The sequence below is a fragment of the Anabrus simplex genome, chromosome 3 (assembly GCF_040414725.1).
Source record: "Anabrus simplex isolate iqAnaSimp1 chromosome 3, ASM4041472v1, whole genome shotgun sequence".
Classification (NCBI taxonomy): Eukaryota; Metazoa; Arthropoda; class Insecta; order Orthoptera; family Tettigoniidae; genus Anabrus; species Anabrus simplex.
This window is the reverse complement of record NC_090267.1, coordinates 478669946-478682301: the sequence shown is the minus strand read 5'-3', so window position 1 is coordinate 478682301 and position 12356 is coordinate 478669946. Positions and strand designations below refer to the sequence as shown.

Sequence of the window (12356 nt, the reverse complement as noted above, 5' to 3'; positions counted from 1 at the left end):
AAATAGCCTCGGAAGGTGTATCCCTGCTACAATTATTATTATTATTATTATTATTATTATTATTATTATTATTATTATTATTATTATTATTAGATCCGACCCCTTGGTTGAATGGTCAGAGTACTGTACTTCAGTTCAGAGGGCCCCGGGTTCGATTCCCGACCGGATCGGGGATTTTAATCGCTTCTGATTAATTCTTCTGGCCCGGGAACTGGGTGTTTGTGATTGTCCCAACACTTTCCTCTTCATATTCAGACAAAACACTACACTACCAATCATTACAGATTCACGTAATAGTGTTTACATCCCTCATGTAGGGTTGGTGTCAGGAAGGGCATCCGGCCGTAAAACACTGCCAAATCCACATCCATCCATCCATCCATCCATCCATCCATCCATCCATCCATCCATCCATCTATCCATCCATACATCCATCCATACATACATACATATATATATATATATATATATATATATATATATATATATATATATATATATATATATATATATATATATATATACGTGTGTGTGTGTGTGTGTGTGTGTGTGTGTGTGTGTGTGTGACGCAGTTCGCACTCGCGACCCCACAAGGGTGGGAAAAGCGGTAGGAAAATATTATTATTATTATTATTATTATTATTATTATTATTATTATTATTATTATTATTATTATTATTATTATCATATCGTTCGACCCCTTGGAACGACGGTTAGCACTTGTCAATCATTCTGGATTTCTTAATACCGAGCAAGTCGGCAGAGTGGTCAGGGGCGGGCAGCTGTGAGCTCACATTCACATTCGACAGATAGTGTGTTCGAAACCTAGTATCGGCTGCCCTTAAGATGGTCTTCCGTAGTTTCCCATTTTCACACAAGGCATATTCTTTGGATGTACCTTCATTAAGGCCACGGCCGCTTCCTTCCCACTCCTAACCATTTCCTATCCCATCATCGCCATGTGACCTATCTGTGTCGGTGCGACGTAAAGCAATTTGCAAAAATGTTTCATCTTGGTGGGGCATGCAGTTCTTCGCACTCCATACCATTTTGAGCCTGGCCATCTTCTCACTTTTTCGGAAAAACCAGTGTGGACTCACTGTGTACTTACTTTATCCTTGAACCAGTTTCTCGGAGACACCGACCATATCCTCTTTCACTGCAGTTGTCCATGGATTGATACAATTGAAAGTAATGAGAAGACTAGAATTCGAGATATTCTGATTAGGCATTCGAGACGGTGCTTCCTCATAACAAGTGAGAGATTTTCAAATCAAGAATACAGTTCTGGCTTCTTATCTTCCCAAAATCTCTTCATGAATTCATTTTGTTGTTTCTTGTGCTCTTCTGACAATTTCTTACCGGTTACTTTCTAGATAATTTGTGCTTAGTTACTAATGCTAGCTAGTTGCTTTACGTCGCACTGACACAGATAGGTTTTTGGCGGCGATCGGACAGGAAAGGCCTAGGAATGGGAAGAAAGCGGCCGTGGCTTAAATAAGGTAGAGCCCCAGCATTTGCCTGGTGTGAAAATGGGAAACCACGGAAAACCACCTTCAGGGATGCGGACAGTTGGGGTCGAACCCACTATTCCCCACATGGGAGCTCAAAGCTGCGCGCTCGTAACCGCACGGCCAACACGCGCCCGGTATTTGCTAATGTTGTAAACGCTCCGTGATTTCTTATGATGTCTTTCTTCGAATAGGGACTGTTGTACTTAAGTCTCAATTTCATTATGCCAACCTTATAATATGAATTTCCACCTAAAATACTTATTCTCACTAATATCTGTACATTTTTTCCAGATCGTTGGAGCCGGTCTTTTCGGGTTGGCTATGTGGATGAAACTGGAGCCTGGATTTGCCGACTGGATTGAGCGCCTTGACATAGAGGAATTCTACGCGGGAATCTACGTACTGATCTGTGGTGCTGTCATCATTATGATCGTCTCTTTCGTAGGCTGCTGGAGTTCTCTCATGGAAAATACGAGACTTCTCGCCGTGGTAAGTCACATATTTATCGCTTTTCTTCAAGTTGTCTCTTTACGTTGTTTAATTACGAAATGAAACACTTCTACTTACATTGAAATGTTACTGACTTTATTTGAGAAGCCTCAAGTGTGACTTTAGTTCTTAAGATTCTCTTTGCATGAGATCAAAGATCAACGACTTTATTTTCCTCTTCCTGCCTTCTCCCAGATGCATAGGGTTGGCTTTAATGTGGTGAAATCCATTCACTACTTATTTTTATATTTTGCTGCGAATAGCCCGCATAAAGGCCAGGTAATGGTATTTCTAGCTGATGTCCTGTACGTGACACCCGCGTGTGTCAGGAAGGTAAGGTAAGTGTGTATTCTGCCCGATGGCAGGTCCCAACCTCCGCAGAGGTGTGCCTGAGCCAGACTTTACGTACGGTAGGGTGGCCAGTTCTTTTCCGCTCCTCCATTCCCTTACCCCCACCAACAGCGCGTGGCAACCCATCCAAATCATGACCACGCCCAATGTTGCTTAACTTCGGAGATCTCACGGGATCCGGTGTTTCAACACGGCTACGGCCGTTGGCTGTGTCATGAAGAGGGACCACTTAAAATTAATTCTAACGTTAAAGACGGCACAAAATCCAAGCCCCCAACCCGGCCGGAAGTCTAACCCGGGAAACTTGAACCGAATGCAAGCATACTAGACATTTAGCCACGGAATAAATTCGTGCCCTCATCCCGCAGTGGCGCAGCTCCTTTAAGGCACACCCCTAATGGAGGTTATCTGCTACATACCAGCTCTCCTGCCATTCTTATATCCCTGACAGTACCAAGAATCGAACGCGGGCCTACGAAGACGGCAGTTAATCGCGCTAACCGTTACGCTGCAGCAGTGGACTGTATGCAAACAAAACGAACGAAGATGAACCGACATGAACAAAATACACCCAGCCCACAAGCTGGAGGATTTAGCCAATCATGGTTAAAATCTGTGGCCCAGTCTGGAATCTAACCCCGGGCACTCTGAACTGAAGGCGAATTTGCTGACCATTCATCCAGCGAGACAGTCATATACAAAATTGTTCCTTAGTCAAAATTTAAACTTTGTTTGGATATATTCGATTTATTCTTCCATATGAATATATTCCTGCAATGCGAATGAAATTCCATTGCTTTTGAAAGAAAATTGCTTGCAAAAGAGCTCAGATATTAAATTTGTATTTGCTGATTAACTATACCAAACTATTAAAATTCTGAATATCACATATGGTGTAGCGGTTAGTGTGATTAGCTGCCACCCCCGGAGGCCCCGGCTCTGTCACGAAATTTGAAAAATGGTACGGGGGCTGGAACGGGGTCCACTCAGCCTCTGGAGGTCAACTGAGTAGTGATGGGTTCGATTCCCACGTCAACCATCCTGGAAGTGGTTTTCCGTGATTTTCCACTTTTCATCCAGGCAAATTCCTGGATGCTACTCAACTTAAGGCCACGACTGATTCCTTCCCTCTTCATTGTCTATCCCTTCCAATCTTCCAATCCCCATCACAAGGCCCTGTTCAGTATAGCAGGTGAGACCGCCTGGGTGAGATAGAGGTCCTACTCCCCTGTTGTATCCCCCACCCAAAGTCTCACGCTGCAGCACACTGCCCTTGAGGCGGTAGAAGTGGGATTCCTCACTGAGTCCGAAGTAAAAACTAACCCTGGAAGAAAAACAGATTAAGAAAGAAAAGAAAGAATATCACATGTAATTACTCCTACTATATTTATATTGTATACGAATAAAACCTCTGAGTAATCTATCCGCTAAGGTACGTACTAAGTAGAGGGTAGGCATAATTCAAACTAGCCCAAAAATGTTTATAAGACTGACGTGGAATTGGTCCTTGTCAATTAACGGGAGACCTGCCCATCACATGAAATGCGGATACCGTGATATCCATGCATCAGTCAATTGCTGTCATATGTCGAACACCAGAAAACATTGCTCAAGTGAAGGAAAGCCTAGAACGAAGTACGACGAAATCTCAACGCCGTATATCTGTACAAGTGGGAATAAAGACATCGACGTGTCGAAACTTTATCAAAAAGGATCAGAATCTGTGTCCTTACAAATATACTGTCGTGCATGTGTTAAAGCGTCCAGAAGAACATTTGCGTGTTGAGTTCTACCGGTGATTTCTGAGTAAAGTGGAGCCAGGTGACTCTTGGATCCTCAGTTTTTCATTTCTTCAGATTAGGCCTGGTTCAGCCTGTCAGGGTATGTGAACTCAGAGAACACGCGCCAATATACATCGGAAAAACTCGTAATCTCAAGATTGGTGCGTGGTGGGTAATGTCCGGTTTCCGCGTCGTAACACGATTGCTTCACCAAACTGATAATGCAAACCGGTATGTACAGACACTGTTTAATCCATATGTGGATCAACTCACAGAAGACGAACAACTGTATACATGTTTTTAGCAAGACGGAGCAACAGGTGTACTCCAATAATTCTACAGCTATTGCTACGCGTGTCTCACAGTTTGATAAATCGATGACAGCGCTGAATAGAAGTCACCGGTGGCCATTTTCAGCGTCTTCTGTGATGGTTATTAAGAAGGGTCACACTCACTTCAAACCAATTGTATATATTTTACGTATTTTAAAACACGTAACACTTTCTTGAAACCAAAATTCAGCTATATTTCTCCTTAAAAAGTATGATACTCTTGAAGGATTTACTTCTCGCCATTGTTTTCATCGACTGAATCCCCTTACTTTTCTGCTCATGGGTCCGCATTTCGAAGGCGACAACGTTAGAGACAAGCATTTCTAACATAACTGCTCATTCTTCAGAGGGCAATGGAGGTACAAGTATAGCATTGTTAACTGTTCAAAGGGCAGGATTCGCTCAGTTATTGGCTTCTCCTACCTCAACTTACTCGGTAAAATCATGTACCTCAGTTCGTGGTTCGGACGGAACTTACATCTATCCCGTAGAACATGCCAAGTCCAAGTAGAGGTCGTCTGTTCGCTTGTACGACAGAGAAATTCTCCAAGGCATCAAACCATCGGAGGAATGGAAGAATTCATCAATTCATATAAATAAATAAATAAATAAATAAATAAATAAATAAATAAATAAATAAATAAATAAATAAATAAATAAATAAATAAATAAATAAATAAATAAATAAATAAATAAATAAATAAATAATCAAATAAATAAATAAATAAATAAATAAATAAATAAATAAATAAATAAAAAGAATACTATATTTCTTAAAGAAACATTTACACGTTCCACCGGAGTGTGTTGTGTTCACTAGGGAGTGATTACAGTCTGAGTTTAAATTTGTAAATACTCTTGAAGGATTTGCTGCTCGCCGTGGTTTTCTTCAACTGAATTCCCTCACTTCTCTTGAAATATGTCAACCTTCAATCCAGTCTAGGAATTTCTGATTCAGAAATTACTGTTGTAAACTTGCTTTGCTTCCATGTCTCATCTTCCATTATAGGCCCGTAGTACATGAAGTGCCCAGCACGATGGCTTGGTTAGTATATTATGTATTTCTCAAACCATTTAAAATTAAATTATTTACTTACAGAGATTGAAATATATGATATTAAGTGAAAAATGGTGAATGAGATTATAAGAGAACAGAATTTTTAGTGCTACATTTACGTTGGTTCCTATGAGGTATATCTCGTGTTGGAATATGGAAATTTTGCATTTAACATTGTATTTAAAAGGTGTAAAGTTGCTTGTAGATCAAACTAGACGAAATTTCAGAGTTCTGTGGTGACAAAAGCATGAAAGAAATTAAAATAAGATTCCCTGTGGCAAAAAGTTAATCTGAAAATAAAAAAGAAAATATTCCTTAAAACCAGGAAGAAATAATTAAAACTATTCAGAAGAATGTATTGTAAATGTTACCTGCAGTGAGAATAATTTCCTCTAAGAAGCACCCTAAAAAGTTAGATTATTAATGTAAATAAAGAAAATATGATAGTAAGGTTAGTAACATTATAGTTTCAATTTTTCGAGATATAGATTTAATAATAGTAAATACTGCACATTCATTTCATAATGTTAACATTATTTTTATGATACCTCAACTTTCAGTTAAATTACATTTTACTTTAACTTTAAATTATGTTAAATTTTCTTTCAATTTTAAGTAGTTATAATGATCAGTCTATTATGTTTATGCAGCTGTATAATTATATGGTTTAGCATAATAGTAAGCTTCATAGCCTGATATCCTCCATGTACAGAATGTCATAAATAAATAAATAATAAATAAATAAATAAATAAATTTAATATATTGAGTGTACTAACATATAGGCGTGAAACATGGAATCTGGCCAAACCATAAAATGACAGACTGGAAGCAGGTAAGGTGGGTTTCGAAGTCTATTAAACCGAACAAGCTGTATTGATAGAAAGCATAACACTGTATTGCTGAGATAATTAAATTGAAATACGTATTATCCGAGAAATGGAGTTTAAAAATGTTAAATGGTTTCAGCACTTAATGAAACACGACATTTTCATTTGCAACTTTACGGAAAGCATAGATCCTGGAAAAAAAGAGAATAGGGCCACTGACCCCTTCGTATATTAAGAACGTCATGATGCAAATGAACTGCAGCTTCTACAAAGAGATATTTGGTTGTAGAAATAAGGGTATGCTCCAGTAAATTATAATGGTGGACGCTGAATATTCCAATGTTCTAACACTGCTGCAGTGTTTGAAACGAAACCATAATAGAATGGTGTCTAAAATATGATCAGCATTTGAGGGCTAATTTTTGTATATCATTCAATCAAATGTTGTCAATTTTAGATCATTTTTTACTCTATATTCAATTTTTTCGTTGAGAAATAAGTGTAATTTTCAACCTGAAATCATCGTAAATGGAATTGTCACCCACCGTATAACATACGCTGATCACATGATAGTGTAAGTTTACAGTGAAAACGGCATGAAAAAAATTAATGAAAAATTAGTGTACATTGAGAGGAAGAGAATTAATATTAATAAAGCTAAATGTACGATTATTCGCAGATCAAAATAAAGACACCCAACAGAAATACAGGTTAATTAAACATAGAGCAGATGTACTCTGTAAATTAGAATAATTGCAACAGCCAACAGACCTTTCATGGAGGGAAGTAATGTATTAATAAACAACTCTCGCAGCTTGGAAATAAATAAATAAGAAGTCTCTAAATACATGTATTTAAAATATATTGATATATGGTTACAAAAGCCGCACTCCCTTGAAACAAGGCGAAATATATTTAGAAGCACTGAAAATATGGTTATGAAGGAGACTTACAAGAACTATCTAGAAAGAAAGAAGAACCAATAAAGACGTTTTAAAAGAAGTGGAGGAACAAAATAAAACCTCATAGTTAATATCTAGAGGAGTAAAGCAAATTGTTTTGGCTGCCTGTTGAGATATAATAGCTTCATAACTACAGCACGGATGTTGACGCATTAATAGGTTAGAATGGCGAACTTACTCATGAGTGTACAGTGACAAGTATATCTTAACCCGGCCAACAATCCTGTTAAGAGGCTTGCATAGGAATTAGGAGCTCTACCTCTTAAAATGCCCTGAAAGTTACGTTAATCTCGTTACATTACCGAAGAACGGGCTAGACCACACATCCTATTCAACAAATCAGTTTGCATTCTTACCTAATACTGCCTAAACATCCGGACTACATTAATCTATATACAGTAAAAAATATCGTAACACCGTGTACCTATACATTGAATATTTTGCGAAATTTTCGTACAGTGTAATAATGACCATCTGCATAATCTTTAGTTTTGGTGTATGCGGTTTGTCTGTTTATCGGAATTCTTATAACTGGAAAACTACTAGTTATATTTCTACCAAACTTCAAATTTAGAATCTACCTGTCCTTGCGTAAGTTATTATTAATTAACCCCTGAATGGACTGCGGGTTTGTAGGAAGATCGAAACAGTGATTTTATACAAGCACAATACTTAAATGACAAAATTTCATGGATATCAAACAGTTCCTAATTTTTTTCTCATTTGCATATTTTCGATAGGAGGATTGATAAGGGTGATATCATTAACGGACGGTTTTTCAGTCTAAGTCCCAGTGGACACAGATCAAAATCGGGTGCAAGTTTTAATCTAATCATTCAGGATTTCATGTCAAGGTGTCACTTGAATTTAGCTTTTTTAGAAGAAGTATTCCCAATATATGCTCATTAAATTAGCTATATCATAAGACTATATATAATAAAAGCTGAAGAACATGTCGTTTCCGTCTTTTTATGCCATATACTCATCGTATGATGGACGGGGTATAATAACGTAGTTGCCTACGAAAATTGGATTTTCCTTCCATGAAACACTTGGTCCATGTCACTTCAAGGTGCATTAACGGTAAAAACTTAAGAGATATTTTACTGTTTTCGATAGAACAGATAACAAGGGAGGTTATCGTCAACAATGGGTTTCATTAGTCTTCAACCACAGCGCCACTGCAGTGGTCAGAGAAACAACAGCATGTAACCGAGAAGCAGGGATAATTTCACACAACTTCGGACCAGGAACTGTACCGTAAAATAAACTCTGCAGTCATCCTCATTCTGTCGCGAATTTGTTAAGCTTTATCGTGCTCTACGTTGCTGCCACGTGTTCTTGTAGAAAAATATCAGTTTAACATGCCGTATTAAACATTTCAATATAGGCACGTAAGATCGCATAAATTCATGAAGGAAACATCCAATCCATTACAAATTCCCGTGCGAAGTACCGGTACAGATGTACATGTAACTTTTTGATGACTACCAATAAATAATAAAATATATCATGAATAATATATAAATAAATAACATTGCTAAAAACTTCACAAAATTAATAAACATAATGAACCGAAATGTCCGTAGTATGGGCGCCAGAGTTCACCAGAATGGATCCCTCGAATTTTGATAGAGCATGATAAACTTTATATCCCTGGGGCGTGTACATAATGCTGCGTACTGGTACATCTGCTGCAGGCCTTACCTAACCTCCTGAAAACGACTAAATAGGTAGGAACTGCACCTGGGTTCATCAATAACTCCTCTGATTCTAAAATAGCGAACTATATTCTTAACAAAATCCGTGCATGAGCACCTCATCAACATACAACATTATACATATAATACACACATAAAATATTGCTGGAAGACTCCATATTTACAGCAACAACAATAATGAAAACCGTGGGAAAACGAAAGCGAGAACTAAGTTACCATTTGTAGATAGTCCGATGAACAATGTACATGTATGAAGATAAATACCCTTCACTGTCTCTATATCAATTCGACTTACCGATTCTCATAATCGGCAGTTATCACATCCCACAGATACTGTACCTTGTAATACTGTGTTCACATATTTTAAGACTTGTAAAGATATATAGATTTTAGTAACACACGCTTGTCGATCCTCAACATAATTTATGGAAAGTCTGAGATAGGTTTCACCAACATATAATGCTAGACCTCCACAAGTACAACAACACTTAATGCGTACGCCCTCCACAATTTGTTGATCAGCCACTTTCAACGGACATAACAAGACTACGCTCCACGAACGTTTGAAGTCAAGTCCATTGCAGCCGTGTCACTCCAGTACCGTGTATCAGCACCACTTCCTTCCCGTACAGTGTGCCAGTTGTCCTTCTTGTCCGTACCGAGTGGTTCTCTTGTACAGTGTCACTGGTTCCTTATCGTTCCTTTACAATGTCACTGGTTGCCGCCGTATGATCAACCTTTATAGTCATCAACATCCCCCTCCTCTCAGATGATACGTCTGGATTGGTGCTTGCCAGCCAATCATGAGTGAACGTCTTGTCAAGACTATGCCCTGAACTTCTCCTTGCTCCCAAGAGATACACAAACTCTGGGGTTTATTACATGAGTCAACGAACTTCCCTAATACAACAACAAGCTAATCTCATCAGGCTGGGATATATACATGACTCATGGAATTTCCCGACACAAGTACATCACAACAAACACTGGGGTAGCCACATGACTCATCCAGATTACCAGAGTTATTAAAGCAATGTTTTCCCACTCGTGCAAAACAAATTACTCATACCTGCATATGTGGATATCTTCCAGCTTACAAATATAAATGGCAAAATATACAAATGAAATATTGATAATAATAATGATCATAATAATAATAATAATAATAATAATAATAATAATAATAATAATAATAATAATAATAATAATAATAATAATAAATCTAATGCTGACAATAATATCTCTAACTTCTACACATAATTCGAGGGTGTGATATATGTACTATCAGAACCAATAAGTCTCAAGGCGAAATTCGGGTTATGAAAGACAAGGAAGACCACGCAAAAAGGTGAATACAGATGTGACGGAGGTCACAAGATGTAAAAATTATCAGCAAATGGAATATTTAGTAAATGATGATGAATATGATGATGATGATGAAGTTGATTATCATAAGATGTAGAAATACTGGGCCAGAATTCATCAGTTAATGGAATTAGGTCATGTCTCACTGTACGGGTGTGACGCTAACGCCCTGCCCTTCGGAGACATGTCGTGACAGTCACCTTCTGAGTGCTCTTGTGGGACCACTTGGATGTTGACACACGCGAGTCTTCAATAAAACAGCTGTTATGGCTCCTAACCTGAGGCTCGTATATTTAGAGTTATTGCTTTCTGAAGACTGCATTAATATTTTAATGAAGGATTGAAGTGAGATAGAAAACAGGAATTCATGCTGTACAATCGTCATATTCTCTGTAATATATAACAGAAGAAGGATTCAATATATTCAGAGAAATTGGATTATAAAAACGTATCTCCACTATTCTTGTAAATATTCATCACAGAATGCCCCTACGATACTTTTTTGTTGTTGCGTTTCTGCTCGTTACCGTCCTTTGAATTGTTACAAACCTTCAAGAGGCATCAATATGTATGAATCGTATCGGGTAGGTGTTTTTCAACGTGACAATAGTCAGTAACAAGGTGTTGTCACATAGAAATATTCTCAAATGCTACTAATTTCAGTCATATTCAAACTGATTGTTTTCTTAACACGTCAAATTTTAATTTTCAATTTAATATTTAGCTGTGCGCTTGTAAAAGCATAGCTTATTATGTCCCATTGAAACACTCCATACGACAATATTCCTACACTTTCACGTCCTTTAATTGTCTTCAACAGCTGAAGGGACGCTAAAAACAAAACGTTGGCACTTCTAGCCCTTCAGGCAACCTTAATGTTGAAAATATCCTAGGAATATGAGCTACGAAGTTTAGGTAAATAAAATATTAAAAAGTATGACAATATATTCTGTATTTATTCCTAAAATTACAATCCTTTTAATCATAGTTAGATGTTTGCCTCTTTCTACCACCACGAGCGCTAATGTGAGTCAGTAGAGAGTAATCCCTTATAACTACATTCGATGTGAATATTGTTCAGAAAATAAAAAACACCGCCTGCCAGAAGTAATTTTAAATTGTTTTATAGCTTGATAGAGCTATTTATCCCTTTCTGGGCCCTTTAACTCTTCAATTTTCGGCTTATTCTGCTAATAAATGTTTCAATATTAAAACCGTAACAACAAAAATATCACAGAGGTATTCTTTTATTTCAAACGGCTCACACTGGGCGACTAGGGCACACTCTATACTCGGATTCGCTGTTGTACCAGAGCAGTAGGTCACAAGGGAATCCTCAGTGAAGCCACGTCGCAACTTACTAAAAGTTTAGCTGATATAATCTACGTACCATGAAATGGTCATCTACTAAAAATTGTCAGGCAAGTTTTAAGTAGAAGTTTCCGAAACCTACATCGGAATGCGTATAAAATAGCAGTGTATGAATTATGAAGTCTATCGATCCGTTTGGACATTCCCGGTAAGGAAGTAACGGTGTGCAATAGATCATGCGCACACAAAAGACAAGATGCGTGAATCATTGTGTTCGTCGCCTATTGGTCCTCTTATCCTCAAAGAAACAATGGAGATCCAACAGCAGACCTTAACTCCACACCGTCTCCAGTCAGCTAGCGGACAGGGATGTCCAGTACAACTATTTAAAAACTTCAATACCTACAATGAGCGAATATATTTTTTTTTCAAACTCTCGCAAGCATTATCATGATTTACTACTATTTACCCATGAACTTAAAGGGAGAACAATATCGCCATTGAATGTAACAATTCCCTTCCTCTCCATTATGCTCCTTAAGACTGGTCACGCCTCCCAGTCTCATACGGACATACAGTCCTTCAGAACAATCTTCTTTGTGTTCATTTTCCTATACTAATGCGTAAAATAAAGTGAACCTTACT

At 37.8% G+C, this 12356-nt stretch overlaps 1 protein-coding gene across 1 annotated transcript in view; it reads left to right on the top strand.

Annotated features, from left to right (window-relative positions):
* The window catches only part of Tsp2A (tetraspanin 2A), a 701187-nt gene that overhangs the window by 417635 nt on the left and 271196 nt on the right, over positions 1-12356 (top strand). Inside the window, exon 2 of the mRNA XM_067144664.2 lies at positions 1806-2003. Within this exon, the coding sequence (XP_067000765.1) occupies positions 1806-2003 (198 nt within the window). The remainder of the gene's footprint in view (positions 1-1805; positions 2004-12356) is intronic.